Source organism: Taudactylus pleione, unplaced genomic scaffold, assembly GCF_031769625.1.
Source record: "Taudactylus pleione unplaced genomic scaffold, aTauple2 ptg000296l, whole genome shotgun sequence".
NCBI classification, from domain to species: domain Eukaryota; kingdom Metazoa; phylum Chordata; class Amphibia; order Anura; family Myobatrachidae; genus Taudactylus; species Taudactylus pleione.
Genome location: NW_028284698.1, coordinates 7,084,267 through 7,101,373, shown reverse-complemented (window position 1 = coordinate 7,101,373; position 17,107 = coordinate 7,084,267). Strand labels below are relative to the sequence as shown.

The 17,107-nt window shown below is 43.5% G+C and overlaps 1 protein-coding gene across 5 annotated transcripts in view; it reads left to right on the top strand.

The window, feature by feature from the left end:
• SEPTIN6 (septin 6) overlaps positions 1 to 17,107 on the top strand; it is a 92,678-nt gene that overhangs the window by 38,337 nt on the left and 37,234 nt on the right. For 4 of the 5 annotated variants that reach the window (XM_088482826.1, XM_088482824.1, XM_088482825.1 and 1 more), the window contains exons 3-9: positions 715 to 910; positions 1,751 to 1,937; positions 5,114 to 5,275; positions 5,846 to 5,942; positions 6,449 to 6,617; positions 8,867 to 8,999; positions 13,823 to 14,013. In XM_088482826.1, the coding sequence (XP_088338952.1) occupies positions 715 to 910; positions 1,751 to 1,937; positions 5,114 to 5,275; positions 5,846 to 5,942; positions 6,449 to 6,617; positions 8,867 to 8,999; positions 13,823 to 14,013 (1,135 nt within the window). Of the gene's footprint in view, positions 1 to 714; positions 911 to 1,750; positions 1,938 to 5,113; positions 5,276 to 5,845; positions 5,943 to 6,448; positions 6,618 to 8,866; positions 9,000 to 13,822; positions 14,018 to 17,107 lie in introns of those variants that run through there. The other variant, XM_088482829.1, reaches the window with a different exon arrangement.

Genomic DNA, 17,107 nt, shown 5'->3' with positions numbered 1-17,107 from the left:
AGCTTTGTGTGAAAATGTACTGTAGGTTACCCCCTCCCCCACTCACTCACTCACCCACTCACCCACCATTATTCAGCTTGTTGCCACATCTTTAGCAGCAACAACTAATAAGTAATTTGTTTTTTATAGGACTTTGAGGGGTTTATTTATGATCAGGTTTGTGACGATATTTAAAAAGGCCAGTGCTTTTATTAGCTGTGTCTTGCAAGTAAAAGATTGTCCTTTTAAATATCGTGAATAAACCCGATCAGAAGCTCCGGGTTTTACAGCCTGGCACTTTGTAAATAAGGCCGAGTCTTTTGCATCATTTCTGCAGAACGTTGGTGCTTCCTCCTTACGACCTCCTGATAGGTACAAACCCAGAACTTTATATTAATGGATATCTCACCTAAGGGATAGTGAGTAAGCATAGCTTTCTGGCAGTAATGTGCAGACATAGCTCTGAGTTTCCTTCTAGTCACTGTGAGAAGACCCAGTAAACAATTATTATTAAGAAAGGGATTGCTGGGGACAATGTGCAAATTACCCCTCCTCTAATTTGTTTTCTATTTTCTCCTGCTTGTATGAATGTGACTGCTACAACATATACTGAATAATGCCTTTGTAACACGATCATTATTTTCTTATGTCTATAACTGCGTTAATGCCCGCCTACCTAACGCCTTTTGTAACAGTAAATATCAAATTTTAAGTTTCTTTGTGGCTAATTTTTAGGTGAGACAGGTCTTGGAAAATCAACTCTTATGGACACGTTATTTAATACAAAATTTGAAGCAGAACAGACGTCTCATTCTCAGCCTGGCGTTCAGCTGAAATCCAGCACCTATGACCTGACTGAGAGCAACGTACGTCTGAAAATGACCATTGTTAGCTCTGCAGGCTTCGGAGATCAAATTAATAAAGAAGACAGGTGGGTTTTAAGTGGACTATAACAAATAGTCACAGCTATTGCCGTGATATTTACAGTCACATTAAGATTACTGCACTTTAGCGGGCTCATAATAATGCATTGCGTACTTTATAGGGATTGTAGCAGGGTAATGGGTAAAGTCAGTGACGCTATAGTCTTCACAGAACACATCTCGTTCGTGATATAGCCAAAGTAACTTCTGGGACAGGGTTTTATTCAGTTATCTATGAAACCTATGCTGGTGCATTATGGAAATGATTGACCTATACAAGCAGTTGTAAGAGAAACATTCTCCCTACTAATGCTGGGTACACACTTAAAAGACGAAACGACCGACCAGCCTTTGTGCCAGCTGAGTGTCCAATTTGGTAAACTATACCAACTTACCAATCGGCCACTCGATTTGTCTCTCCAGACATCACAACTGGGCAGCCATTTAAATTTGCCCGCACTGTTGCAATCTCAGTGTCGATTGTCCCTGCAGTCAGTGTCAGCAGGTCGCTCATACACACAACCAGACGTACAGATATATCTGCAAGACATATCAGCTGTGCTGCAGGGCTGACCTGATATTTCTGTGAACAATGCTGTTCACAATCATATTGGGTGTACAAACCTGCCGATCTGTTACCGATATATTGTTAGTACAAAATATCGGCAAGTGTGTACCCAGCTTGAGCCAGACTTGATCGATCTTTAACCAGTTATTTTTGGACAGTTACCATTTTTTAAGCAAATGGATACCATGAGCAGTTTCTGGTTTCAGTTACACAATTTTGTATTTGTATATCTGTGGCAGTTTTTATACTGTCTTGATTCGTTTTTGTTTTTTTCCTAAAGCTACAAGCCCATCATTGAATTCATCGACTCCCAGTTTGAGTCGTACCTGCAGGAAGAACTGAAGATTAAGCGAGTTCTTCATAATTACTATGACTCTCGTATCCATGCGTGCCTCTATTTCATCGCTCCCACGGGCCACTCCCTGAAATCCTTGGACTTGGTGACCATGAAGAAATTGGACAGTAAGGTAGGTGACCAAAAATTAATAGTTTAACATGGAATTGTGAAATTATTAACCATTTTATTGTAGGCCATTATTTTGCATGGATATACAGCATGTACGTCTATCTGTAGGGAATAGAAAGTTTCATGTTTGTTTGGCTTTTACCACAGCTGGCAGTAGACAAAAGTCAGTTAGAGGAGATTCAGGTTGGATCAAATTAAACGTTGACCACACTGGAGCTCAGGAGTAGCTACCATTAGATCACGCTTATACTTAATCTAACTGGGAGTTTGAAGTAGTGGTACATGGGTGCTAGCTCACAGTCATGCCCTTATATTAAGGCTGCATCTAAAAAACAGAATTCTTCCATAGAGAACTCCAGAGGGTACACTGGTTCTGGATATACAGGAAAAAAAATGTGTAGGGTTCACCTGTATAATCCAGAACCATCACCGGACCCTTTCTAGCAGGGGGGTAATTCCGCAGCAAGGGGAGCCCTTTCACCAGGCCTTCCAACCGAAGCATCACCCTTGACCGCTAGTCAGCCCAGGCCGGGGATCTCTGGGGATCTCTTTATTGATTTGATTTTCTCAGGTGCATGTCCAGCGCCAGTGAGTCCCTCATGCGGCCGGCGGTATTTCATACCGATTCCTTTTTGGGGTGATGTGCAGTGCCATTTCTCCTCCAAACATGGTGTGTATTATGGCATCCAAAGAGTTACATTTTGGTCTCATCTGACCAGACTATGGGCCTGATTCAGAGCCGGACGCTCTGACCAGAGCGCTCGCTCTGAATCAGGGCCCTCCTCCATGAAAATGGAGCAGCCTCCTGGCCGCTCGTATAGCTGTGGGTGACCACCCACAGCATATGCGAGCGGCCAAAAAGATGGTCGCGATGGTCTTGACCATCGCGACCATCGGACTTGCGACGGAGACCCTGCGGTAGGATCTCCCTGCCACAAGCCCTGAAGTGATTTTGGCTCTATCAGAGCCAAAATCACTCCCACTGACATCACTAGTGATGTCAGTGGGGCCGGCTTCAGACGGTAGGCATTCCCATGGGAACGCCTCCGTCTGGCAGGCACGCCCCCGGCACGCCCACCAAAGGGGGCGTACTGTCAATCAACATCGACAGCACGCCCCCTTTGGTGCGAGACCCGGAGCGATGGAAAGCCCGTCGCTCCCCGGGTCTCGCGCATGCGCACAACGGAGCTCCCTCCGTCGTGCGCATGCGCAGTGGGGAACATCAACCCGCTTGCGAGCGTACTGCTGCTCGCGAGCTGGTCTGAATGACCCCCTTTATTCTTCCAGTATTTCACAGGCTTGTCCAAATGTTGTGCAGCAAACTTTAAACAAGCTTAAACATGCTTTATCTTCAGCAATGGAGTCTTGCGTGGTGATCGTGCATACAGGCCATGCCGGTTGAGTGCATTATTGTTTTCTTTGAAACAATTGGACCTGCTAATTCTCGGTCTTAAGCTCTCCACAAGTGGTCCCTGGTTCTTGGACAACTCTTCTGATTCTTTTCACTCCTCTGTCAGAAATCTTGCGAGGAACACCCAGAGCCGGATTTAGACCTCATGGGGCCCAGGCAAGGATACCAGTTTGGGGCCCCCTTCCCTTACACAATCCATCACACTATATTTTCATTCCTGATTAATGTCCCTTAGATTATTTGTTATTTTTCCTCCTTTCAAAGCTTTAAACGTTACAAACATGGTGTAGTGGTTAGCATTACTGCCTCACAGCACTGAGGTCATGGGTTTGATTTCCACCACAGTCCATACTTGCTGACTATCCGGCTGCACCTTCCAGGAGGGAGGAGCCAGATCGGCAGAGCAGGGGGTGTGGCCGACAAAAAGGGGGTGTAGCCAGGTGGGCTGATGACATTTGCGGGCGTAACAGGGGTGGAACTATGCGATCGTGTCATATCTGCCCTTCCCCCACTACACAATTTGAAGCAAGTAGCGGAGGTTTAACAGGTAATTGCGGAGGGGCCGGGGGGGGGGGGGGGGAATCGGTAGCAGCCTTTCCGGGGGGCCGGGAGCTGCACCCGTTTATCGGCCGAATCAGGAGGGTAGGCAACCCTATCACAACTGTGTGGAGTTTGTATATTCTCCCCGTACTTGCATTCCTTTCCTCTCACGCTCCAAAAAATATACTAGTAGGTTAACTGGCTCCCAACAGATACATGAACCCTAGTGTGTGCGTGTACATGTGTTTAGTGTTTCACATGCAGATACACCCGCAGTTGCACACAGAATATAGGCAAGCTGCTTGTGCGCCCTATTTGCATCACTGTGCACATAAGATGCACTGGAAGGTAAAAAGTCGCACCAAAAGACGCTCGGCGCTACCGAGTCACACGGCGCTCACGCGTTGTGTAATGCGACTCATAGCGCACAGAGGATAGATTTGAATTGAAGATGCTTCTAGTCTGCAATTCTTACTGTTAATATTACTGGTTTCACATGGGCTGATGCAGTATATCTCCAAGTGTAAACTATAATGAGAAGCTCTTTGACCATATAATAGTTAAGTATTGTCCTTTTTAAGGAAGACACATGTCTGTAATGGGGTCTGCTATTCATTGTATTATTATACATTTTCCAAATACTGATATTTGGTACATGACCCATGTGCATGAATACACTGAACATGTCACATGTCTTCCCCATGTGCACAAATATCTTGGTCCCCTATGTACTATGCACGGCCTAGCTCAGTGTGTATATTGATCACAGTATGCAGTAGGACTTTCCTGAGAAAACCACAAAGGGAAGCCAACATATGTATACCTGCCAGCATAATCAACCATTTCAGTTACTGGCAATATACATTTATTTTTGTCATATACATTGTGTATTAGACACTCTGAATGTTGGGACCATGAAGCGCTATGGTAATGAGAGGTTTATGCTGAATGGCCCAAGTTGGCCAGTGGAAGCACAAATTTGAATACTGGGCAGGGGACATGGTAAAAATAAAAGTATCCCATTGTTCAGCACCTCTTTTCAAATAAATAAATGTAAATATCCAGCTGTTTATGTTGAAGTATGCATTTAAATTGTACCTCTGTTAAAAAAATTAATTAATAAATAATGTATATTTTGGATTTTACACACTCTAAAGACATGCTAATGCTGATCGATCCGTACATCCGCTTTATTATGTTTATTAATATTTAATTTAATTCTCTAGGTCAATATCATTCCAATTATTGCAAAGTCAGATGCCATTTCAAAGAGTGAGCTGACAAAATTCAAGATTAAGATCACAAGTGAGTTGGTTAGTAATGGCGTGCAAATCTACCAGTTTCCCACCGACGATGAGACCGTGGCAGAAATAAATGGGACAATGAATGTAAGTATGATTTGTGCTTCATTGCAGTATGGCCCACCTGTCATGTACTGATAAGCCAGACGTTCTGGTATGAATATATTTTTAATAAGAATTTGTCAAAATTGTGTTAGACAAAATGATGTTTAGACATAGATCTCTTTTATTTACTGCTATTTTATTTCAGTCTGTATTTTAGTTGTGTGAATGTTTATAGAAATGCAATTTATTCTAATTGGTGCAGTTTAATATAGTTTTTATTGTGCATTTTACATACCTCCCCAATGTTTCTCGCCGACTTTACTAGCATCCCACTCGCAGGCTGCAGGCTCCTGCGTGGGGAGAGGAGGGCGGAGTTGGGGAGAAGCAGGAGCAATCGGTCTCACTGCTGCTCTGCATAGCAGTGCAGTGGGTGGACGGATGCCAAGCGTATGAGCTTGGTGCTCTGTTCAGTGCGCAGGGAGAGCCTGGGGGAAGCCTAGCCTTCGGCATGTGAAGAGTCCCGATTTGAAAGATTAAAAATATTGACAGGTTTGATTTTATGACTCCAAACCGTGTTTAGAACATTAACACCTTTTACTTGGATTACTGCAGGCTCACTTACCATTTGCGGTTGTTGGGAGTACAGAAGAAGCCAAAATAGGAAACAAAATGATGAAGGTTCGGCAGTACCCATGGGGAACTGTACAAGGTATATCTGAATCCTCCAAATTCACACGTATGCCAGATTTTGCTTCTGTGTGAACTACCTGCAGGGCTTTACTTCTATTAATAATAAAGGGTCCACTAAAAAGTTACCGGTATGTCAGTAGATTTATAAGTTGATGCAAAATTTATAGTACCTGCCGTACTCTGTACAAGTATTCAGACATTTACTGAATTCCTGAAATTATTTCTTCCTATTTCCAGAACTAATTAAAAATTATGTCCTAAAATTGGTGCCGGTACTGCGTACCCCGAGTATGGTCATGATAATGAATAATTAGTGAATACGAATCAAGTCACTGCCACTGCTTACTGTGTCTGGGATACAACCGTGTCTCTACTGTGACTGGTGCAACTCATATAAAACACAACTAAGGTTCTCTATGTAGAGTAACCGCTGCCCACATATTGTACTAAATATTTACAGGAAATAAAAGGACGGTAAATATTAGGCCTTTAACACCTCCCTCCCCTTTTCACTTTCCTTCCTAGTTGAAAATGAAACTCATTGTGACTTTGTCAAGCTGCGAGAGATGCTGATACGGGTAAACATGGAGGATCTGCGTGAGCAAACACACACACGTCATTATGAGCTGTACCGAAGGTGCAAGTTGGAAGAAATGGGGTTCAAAGACACTGACCCAGACAGTAAACCATTCAGGTAGCGGAAAATCCTCATGGGATCAATTAATATCTTGGATATATGGCAAATCATAGGACAACCTGGCCATTCCTCCGTTGCTGTATTTATCAACAGATTAACTGGTGAAAATATTTTCTGTCAAGTATTGTTATTGGGGAAATATATGTTGGACTTCAACCAAATTCTCTGCAGACCAGATGGATTTATTTCCTGCGTCATCTAGACATCCAGCAGCTTCTGTATAATTGCCATGTTATGGCTATTCTATAGGAATATGTATCCCTGCCAACCTTCACGCAACATTAGAACACTGCACACAATACCTATGTTCTGTTGCACAGGTTTCTGTGTAGCCAATAATTAAGATGTGAGAGTGCTCGTATTAGATGCAGCTAGAAAAGTATCCTCGCACCTCTCGGGTTACACTTCCACAAAGACTTCTTGATGCACTTTGCACAATTTATTAGTCTATTAAAGACTGTCGCAGTATACACTCTAGTTCATGATCAATTTGAGCCAGGGACGGACTGGGGCTCCAAATCATCCCTGGCATGAAAGTGCACTGGGAGGCGGAGCTACTCAGCCAGGTTTCAGTTTGGACCAACCAATCAGGCCATCGGCCCTTCTGGCATTTGCCATAAGTGCCAGATGGCCAGTCCGGCCCTGATTTAAGCTGTTAATGAAGCTAAATTAGTTACTATGCAAGAAGATAATATAACCATATAAGGAGCGTTAAGGATGTATTTGAAAAAGCATACAGAATGCTAAAGGATTCAAACAATAACCTAGCCAATAAAAATATTCATTAGTTTTAATTCAAATAACAGTATAATATGAATAACAAGGAATAAAAGACAATGGGCCAAATGTAATAGGGTGAGAGTTTAGAAAAGTGAGAGTTTCTGACACTTTTTAAACTTTGCTAATGTAATAGAGTCCAAAAACAAAGTAACAGAGCGAACTTGCATGTTTTTTTAGATTTAAAAAACACTCACGATTTAAAATCTCATTCAATGTTTTCCCATTTTGAAGATAAAACTCAACCAATGTGAGCGTTTACTGCTAAACTCTCACATTTTCTAATCTCTCACCCTATTACATTTGGCCCAATGTGTTGAACTATTAATACTTAGAAAATGGTGAAATATTGGTGAAATATGTCACAAATAATTGAACATGTAGTGTATTGCCAAGTGTAGACTACAAACATATGAATAGAAAAGTAATATATTCACTCTGGAACTTCATTTGTTTCTCTTTTAAGTCAAATTAAATGTAGGATACTTAACTATAGAGTTGTAACTATAAATGTTAGTGCATGTGGTATGAAGGAAAATTGACGCCCTCCCAAGCCCTTAATTGTAATCATATTAAGTAAAAAGGTAATTTTCTGTTCCACCGATTTCTGCACAGGCTAGCTGCCCCTCTTGCACAGCCCTAGTTACGTCCCTGCTTAGTAAATCCTATGTTGTTTAATACAGAGTCTTAGTCGTCCTTTATTCCTTTGTTAACTAGAATCCAGAAGCCAATTCTCCAAATAACAATTTGCAGTGCATCAGGGGTTCATTCCATAGCCTAGAAATATTAAATGCAGGAAAAAATCTAATGTTTAAAGTAATCAGCAGGAACTCTATTCAACGGCATGTTACTGCTCTTACACATTTCTCCACATTGATCACTTTCCAGTTATCATAACTGCTTTATTTCTATGGGGTAGATGTACTAAGCCTTGCAGAGAGATAAAGTACCGACCAATCAGCTCCTATGTGTCATTTTTCAAACACAGCCAGTAAAATGACAGTTATGGTGCGCACACACGGTACGATTTTAATGAACGATAATGATATCGTTCATATCGTTTACTTTTTTGCAGTCACCAACCTGACATCGACCAACGATGCGCAGTTCAGCATGGACGATAACGATATCTATGGCCGTCCGTACATACTGGCCAACTTGGACGATTTCAACACGATTTGTATGTTAAGAGATGACTTCACTGAAATATCTATCATAGATATCTATCAGTTTGTACACCCAAAGTCCTTTGCCGTGCACTCCAGAAAGTTGAAGTGAAATCTATCAGCGATATCGCTGGTTGTGCAGGATGTACTGTGTGTATGCACCATTAGAAGCTGATTGGTTGGTACTTTTTCTCTCTCCGTGACTTAGTACATATACTCCTATATGTTTGAAGTGTGAACAACTTATGTCCAAGTCCTAGTCATGGGGTTATTTATTTTATATATTCTTATTTCTCTATTTAGCTTGCAGGAGACCTATGAAGCAAAAAGAAATGAATTTCTGGGAGAATTGCAGAAGAAAGAGGAAGAAATGAGACAGATGTTTGTACAAAGGGTAAAAGAGAAAGAAGCTGAGTTGAAAGAAGCTGAAAAAGAGGTAGAGCCTTAATCTTTCATATTCGGTTAGAAGTCTCAACTTCATTACTTGCTGCTGCTAAATAAAATACTGTAACCGCCTTACTGCTGATATCAATGAGAGATTATTATCATTCTTTATATGGCGCCACAAGGGCTCTGCAGCACCTTACAGAATACAATAGCAGAAATCATATAAACAAAACAAGAAAAAGTGACTTCCAGTACTAAAACATTGCAGAACATAGACAATGTGTATAAACATTGCTGCAGCAGTAGTCCTAAAGCTGAAATGAGCAGCAAGGTGGCCAAATCCGTAGGTTTGGTGCTGTTGTTGGCAATGGGAAGGAGATGATAGTATAAGTGAGGGAAGACAGCCCTGTTTGTGAAAGCTTACATTCTAAAGGGGAGTGGGAGACAGACGGGTGACACAGAGGGGAGGAGATAGTGAGCAATGGAGCGATGGGTTAGGATAACAGCTGGAAAGCTTTGATAAAGAAGTGGGTCTTGCGAGCTCGTTTGAAATTGTGGAGAGTCTGGTTGGGAGAGGGAGAGAGTTCCAGTGGTAGGGAGCAGCAGAGGCAAAATCTTGGAGGCAGGAGTTGGAGGAAGTAATTAGTAGTTAAGGAGAGACAGCGTTCATTTCTGGAGCCAAGTGGGTGTGATGGGAGATGAGGTCAGAGATGTAAATAGGAGGGATTGGGTGAGTGTTTTGTAAGTGAGTTTGAATTGGGTTCTGAAGGGGAAACAGTGAAGGGCTTGTAGAAGATGAGCCGGACTGCAGCATTGTGGACAGATTGGTTATGAAGAGAGGTGGGAGATGGGGGGTCCAGGTAAGAGGAGGGTGTTAACTTACTAAGCGTCAGTTTGTCTTGTTTCCAAAACCAACGAGTATCAACATTGGTTTTGCAGTTATATAAAAAACACAATTTACTATGCATCAGTCTTGATTTTCTTTTAAAAGCCAATGTTGATACTCTTCGATTTTCTTCACCCTATTCCGCAGCATATCTGACGCCAAAACCTCCGTTCCCACGCTCTGACCAATTAGTGCGTCCCCATTCATTCCTATGGAGAGTGACCTGTCATTGCGACGGGGCTCCATGAGCAGCAGTAGCGACTTTGTTATTGTTTTACAAGTCGCAGGATGCTACATGGGCCGAAGAGGACGTGACCCCTTCCGATAGTAATACATTTGAGAGTGAGGGCGGTGTGGGAATGTTTTTATTTAATAAAGCACTTCCACATTCAGGGGGGGAATTCAATTAGCCCCGATAATTTTTTGGGTGAGTAACACAGGACTGACCACATTTTTTGCCTTCGTCAATACAATTCGCCCAAAATATTATCAGTTTTCAGGCAAATACACATAGGTCCATGACCCTATCACGCATCCTATGTGTTTTCACGGCCTGCGATCACGAACACAGGACTACTGATCGGGATTTTTTTTTTACCACCTACCGGTTTCGGGGCTAGTTGAATAAAATATCATGGCTAATTGATTTTCCCCCTCAGGTCTGTGTCTTGTCTTTTTTTCTTTTTTTTTTTACTGGTGAAATACAGGTGCCAGTGGGCCTTTAATGTCTTGTCTATCCACAAGTGCCAGCATGCCAAGTGCCATGATGCCAAGGCAGGCTTGCTAGGACCTGTAAGCCACCTGTAAAAAAACCCCCCAATATTATTCAACTCCTTCATTACAACTGCACCCAAAGCCCGTGGGGTGTGGAGAAGAGCCCTGAGCTGGTTGGGGTGGGGGGGCCTCATTTTTTGGGTTTCCCACTTACTGATTCTAGCCCTGCCTGACCAGATTGGGGCTGGTTGCAGTTTTGGTAGGGGGACCCCACACTTTGTGTCCATCTGCTATAGTCAAACCCCCCCCCACCCGGCTTAGCCTAATGCTGGTTAATGAAAAATAGGGGGAACCCAATAATCTTCCCCTTATTTTCCAATGGTTAGCGCACATCTCTGATTGCACCGGCGTAAGACGTGTACTGCTCGTGTGCAGTATGGATGCTGTGCTAGCGCATTCAGAGCGGCAGCAGATTTCAGTGATTGACAGTCTGCTGCCATTTCTGGGTGGGAAGGGGGCGGCGACGGCTGTCATTTCCCTAAACGGAGGTGTCTCGCCACCGTTCTGATGGAGGGAAGAGGCTAGGATCTCCATTGGCTGGTGGAGATTTCCTGGCCTTCTTTGAGCAACTGCGTTTGCAGTCTTTAGTGACCCCCTGGTCACTCAGCCGGCAGCGGATCACGCAGATTTTCCAATGATGCGTCCATGGTTGCAGCTCGGAACAGTAATGCATGCAGGAGGCGTGATGCCTCCTACTGCATATAGCTGCATTATAGTGCTATCGCAGCTGCTACTATGATAGCAGCTGCGATAGCAATAGCGTCAGACCTTAAATCGTCCCCATAGTGATCTGTGCAGTGCTTCACCCAAACTAGTCTGCCACTGTCTCCCATCGTTTTATGATCGGTTTGCAAACCTATGCTTAGTAAATCTGCGGCTTGTATACTTGCCTATGTGAAAGGGTCCGATCATATGTTTGTTTTTGCCTTGGTGTTACCTTTAGTAAATGGTTGGATTGCAAAACCGACCGAAAAACTACCAAAATACCAAAATCGACATTTATTAAATTTACCTCTAGGGATCAGCAACCTTTATTAGAAGTGCGCCAACTACTAAAAGAAATAAAGTGAATTGAAACCGCACATATTCTTTTTGGCAGACTGTTCAAGAATCGTCCAAGTGCGCATAAAGCTGGGTACACACTATATGATCAATTGTACAATATATAGTTTAGTTGTGGATCGGAACGATATATCCTACACATTGTTGTCCTGCACATCAGATAGGACGATGCAATGAATGACGCGGTGTAGTTACATGATACATTGTGCCGTTTTACTTTGGATCGTGCAGATTGTACGGAAAGCACAATGTATCGTTATTGTGCACTTCCAGGTAAGCTCTTTCTCCTTAGTGATGCCTGGGAACTGCATGATAAAGCACTTTTCCCCAGACTCCTCTGTTTCTGTGAAACTGTTTTTGGCTTATTTGGCTGTTTTAATATTATTTACCAGCTGAATGTCTGCTAGATTGGGGGTATTCTCCTGCAGAACAATAGGAAGTCGCAGATCTCGATTTGCTTCTCCTAATGGTCTATGTGTTCACATGCCATAAGCTCTGTGCACAATTCTGGAGCCTCAGGAAACATGGTTTCAGCAGTTCCCAGCTCCATTAAGGAGGAGAAGCAGCTCAGTTACACTTAACCTTAAACTGGGAGTGTTCTTATATCAAATCTATCCTTTCCTTTGTGTTACTTTTTGAATATTTGTTTTGGCCTTCTTTATAATAAATATGCACATGGTAACCTCCAACGTCTCATTATGTTCTATTTATTTAGGGTGCATTTTGCTTTCATTGCTGGATTTGATTAAGTGGTGGCTAATGACCAAAAATGATTTGCAGATTTACATATCTTACTAGAGAAATGTTGACTCCCTCCTTATTTTAATTTGGCACAAACCACTGTAAATAAACTGCGTTTTTCCAGCTGCTATCTATGTTGCATCATTTTGAACTTTTGAATTAGCCTAAACCTCATTTTTTAGGTTTTATGTATTTGTTTGAATTGACAGAGGCCCTCATATTTAGAATTTACCAAAATAAAATGATGTGCACACAAGTAATCTGTTTTCCCGCTTTTAGTTATCCCATTTGGACGTGACACACTGCAAAGACTAGAGACAGTGGAGTCCCCCACCAAAAAGAGAGCAGCCCACCATGATTGGATATGAGCTGGGGAATATATAATATGATTGGCTCCTATCCAATTATATGCTGTCCCCATCAGTGCAGAACTTCATGCTCTATTTTTGTAATCCCGGGATTCTGGATTGAAAAAAACTCAATCCCAGGATTTCTGTGACTGAATTGTACTGTTGTGCCACCTGATATCCCCTCTCCTCCTGCTTTGTTTTATTCCCCCACCCCCCCCCCCGGCATCTCTCCCCCTCCTCCCCTTTCACATGCCAGTCACACTTACTTAGTCTGCTAGGCTCAGCTGCATACTGCATCTCCTGCTGTATAGGGTGATGCGGACATTTTGCTGTGGGTTCTGTCTGGGCTATTGGTCGGGTAGATGGGGTGGGAGCCTGTGAAATGAGTAGATGGGCCCCCGGGCCCCCAGGGGCCACTGAGTAGCAGATAGTGGTATGCAGCTGGCTCCTGGTAGCGGAAAGCAGGCAATGGGATGCTGAGTGCGGCGCTGGGCAGGCGGAGTTGACCCACTCAAACATGTTGTGGAATGAGGGGTCCAGCGCCCAGAGGATGGCTTTGTGTCCGGACAGGTGGGTGATGCACTTGTTCTGGCTGAGGTTGTGGCAGATGCTGCTCTGCCAGCCCTTTCCATGCAGCTGGGTGTAGTAGTACAGGAAGCGCTGGGCTATGGCCTCATAGATACCGCTCATTGACAGCTGCTTCCCCGGGTTTTCATCCAGCACCATCCCGATCAGAGCCATGAACAGGTAGGGAAACTTCTCCTCCTCTTCCTGCGCTGCCTGCCCCTGCCCCATCAACGACTGCTCTTTACTGTATGTTATCTGTCTCAAAGGCTTAGTACATAGACCCCATAATCTTCCTTGAGGCAGGATTATTTATAGGTCATTTCATTTTAAATTGTTAACATTCTATTTGCCCTGGGCTTCTGTGACCAGAATAACGTGGAGCAAATATTCTGTGTGTGAGCACTAGGGATTTCTGCTCGCCACTAGATATTACTACTCTGTCTCTTTTTTGTGTGTGTGAGAAATATTGTCTGTTTTACACCTTTGTTAAAGCTCCATGAAAAGTTTGACCGCCTGAAGAAACTCCATCAAGATGAAAAGAAAAAGCTAGAAGACAAGAAGAAAAGCCTTGACGATGAGCTCAATGAATTTAAAAAGCGGAAGACTGCAGCAGAATTACTCCAGTCCCAGGCACAGCAAGCAGGAGGATCACAGACCCTAAAAAGAGAAAAAGAGAGAAAAAAGTAAGTAACCGCAGAACACATGTATCAAGAAAATGTACAGAACATACTACTTTGTGAAATCTGCCAAATATATAGAGTATATATAAATAATATGTGGATGTATAACTGGACATGTGTTTAGATAATTGATATGCATGTGCTCATGGAAGATAGAATATTGTTTGTGCTTCTCCTTTCCTGTTCTGTGGAACAAGCTCTACAGCCTGTATCATTTATGCATGATCTTAGTAACTAGTGAAAGTTATTACACCATGAAACCGTAGAATATACAGATGTTAAATTAAAATTATACTTATTGATGCAGCTCTAAAGGTGCATACACACTACACGATATGCTCCCTGAGCGATATCGTCTAGTGTGTCCCCGGCAGGCTGTGCTCAACGTCGTTCATGACATTGAGCACAGCCGCTGAACGATATCATTAACGATATCGTTCAGCGCCGGGCTCTCTCCCCCATTCCCTGACATGCAGCAACCTGACGAGATAGTCAGGTTGGCCTGCATGTCAGCCCGATGAACGATGATGACGAACGACCCGCGGGAACGCGTGTCGTCGTCATCGTTCATCTTTTTGGGCTTAAAAATGGACGATAAAGTGGACGACTGAACGATAACGATATCGTTATCGTTCAGTCGTCCACTTTATCGCCCAGTGTGTACGCACCTTAAGCCAAGCTCTGGCCATTGCCTATAGTATACGATCATGAGAACTACAGAACGCTATGTTTTTGTGTAGACTGATTTTTTTTTATAAAACTTTTATTTGAGGCATTACAATACACACAAATAAATACAAAACAACAAGATATTGCAAATACAATAGTAAAGAAGAGACATCATCAATTCAGTAAGGTATCTGATTTTTATCTGCTTTCCTGATTTCAGTATACGAATGACTTCCCAAACGTTACAGCAATGATTTGTGCACGATAAGACCATGCTGATTGCTAAAAGCACTGAAAATAGAGAAGGCATCAGGATATTTGATCCTTCAGCAGTGCATCTTCTCTATTCACTTACCACGGTGCAGCATGCTACATTTACATAGTAACATCATTAATAATAATGAAAAACAGAGGCAGGCCCGTCAAGTGCAATACAGGGGCGGCTGTAAACAGTTTATACATGGCTCCTGTCCAGAGATAGCTGTCAGCTCCAAACTTGATTGCAACACTCTTGTTGTACCAGCACTAGGGGCTGGTAATTTTGCCACCTGACCCATGGTTCTCCCACTTCCCCGGAATTCTAAGTACAAAAAACCTAGGGCCTGATTCAGACCCACTCGCAAGCGGCTGTCCGCTCGCAAGTGGGTCGATGTTGTGCTCTGTGCATGCGCACGATGGCGGGAGCTCCGTCGTGCGCATGCGCCAGACGCGACGAGCGAAGGACTTTCCTTCGCTCGTTGTGTCTGATCAAAGGGGGCGTGCTGTCGATGTTGATTGACAGCACGCCCCCTTTGGTGGGCGTGCCGGGGGCGTGCCTCCCTGACGGGGGCGTTCCCACGGGAACGCCTCTCGTCAGAAGCCGGCCCACTGACATCACTAGTGATGTCAGTGGGAGTGATTTTGGCTCTGATAGAGCCAAAATCACTCCGGGGCTTGCGGTTGAAAACCTCAACCGCAGGCTCCGGCACGCAGTTTCGATGGTCGCGATGGTCAAGACCATCGCGGCCATCAAACTGCACGCTCGTATAGGCTGTGGGTGGTGACCCACAGCTATACGAGCGTCCAGGAGGACGCTCCATTTTTATGGAGGGCAGCCCTCATTCAGAGCGTGCGCTCTGCTCAGAGCGTACGGCTCTGAATGAGGGCCCTAGGCTGATATTTATCACTTAAATCTCAAAGGGGGCCCAAAAATACCTTCCTCACCACTAAATTAGCTGCAGGTACCATTTCTTGTCCAATCTATTTTTATATGATCCTAAAGTAAATTTACAATCAAATTTAACCACCCTTCATTTCCTGTGCTGATGGTGAAACGTTCTATCTTCTATTCTAAGTTAATAACTCCTCATCCTCTGTAAAAGAGGTTCTCATTTCCAGTCCTCAGGTACTCCCAACAGGCCATGTTTTCAGGATTTCTAGATACATAAAGAAGCTCTGAATCCAAATAAGAATTTAATATCACAATAGTTATATTGCAGGGTTGCAGCCCCTCCAGTAAAATACCCACCACTAAGACAACTATTCTAGCTCCGTCGCTGGTTGCAGCAATTGCGCCCCCACTCTAGTCTTGTGCCCCACCTCCCCTGTTCCAGTCCTGCTCTACCCTTGTGCTTGATAGTCCACTCCGAGTCCTTGGTGCAGGGCAGGCCGACCAGGGAAATAGAGGCCGTCTCCTTGTGTAGACCTGCCCTGTGAGGAGGAGTTTGCCGGATAGTGGCTTCTTATTGGAAGCTGTTACTGCTAATCTTAGTGGCAGGACTGGCAGTCCTAGGGGGGAAAACTCCTTACCCTCGCAACCGCTTCCAGCAGTAAGCCACTCTGTGCTGAATCGCCGGCCACAACATTCTTCTAAGGGCTGCAGACTGTGCAACCCTAGAAGCCGTTTTACTGCAGGTATGCATGTGCAAACTTTCAGTGACTAATTCAGGTGAAAGTTATGCAGTGCACCAAATAAGTGCTTGAAAAGTTATAGCATCATCTGCAATTTCAAATCCCCTATATCACAGGTTCTCAAACTCTGTCCTCAGGACCCCAAACAGTGTATGTTTTCCAGGTCTCCTCACAGAATCACAAGTGAAATAATTAGCTCCACCTGTGGATCTTTTAAAATGTGTCAGTGATTAATGAATACACCTGTGCACCTGCTAGGTGACCTGGAAAATGTGACCTGTGTGGAGTCCTGAGGACTGAGTTTGAGAACCGCTGATTTATATTTTATACCTGATTAAGCAGTAGCTAGGCATTTGCAGCCCCCCTTAACTCTAAAGGTAGAAACCAATGCAATGTAAACTACATACAACTTGCATGCAGAATAATTATATAATAACCTACATAGGACAGTTCATTAATTGAGTATTATTAGTAGAGAAAGATTCTTTAGTTAATCCATTATATGCTTGGCATGCATTAGTTAGAATTATGCAAAAAT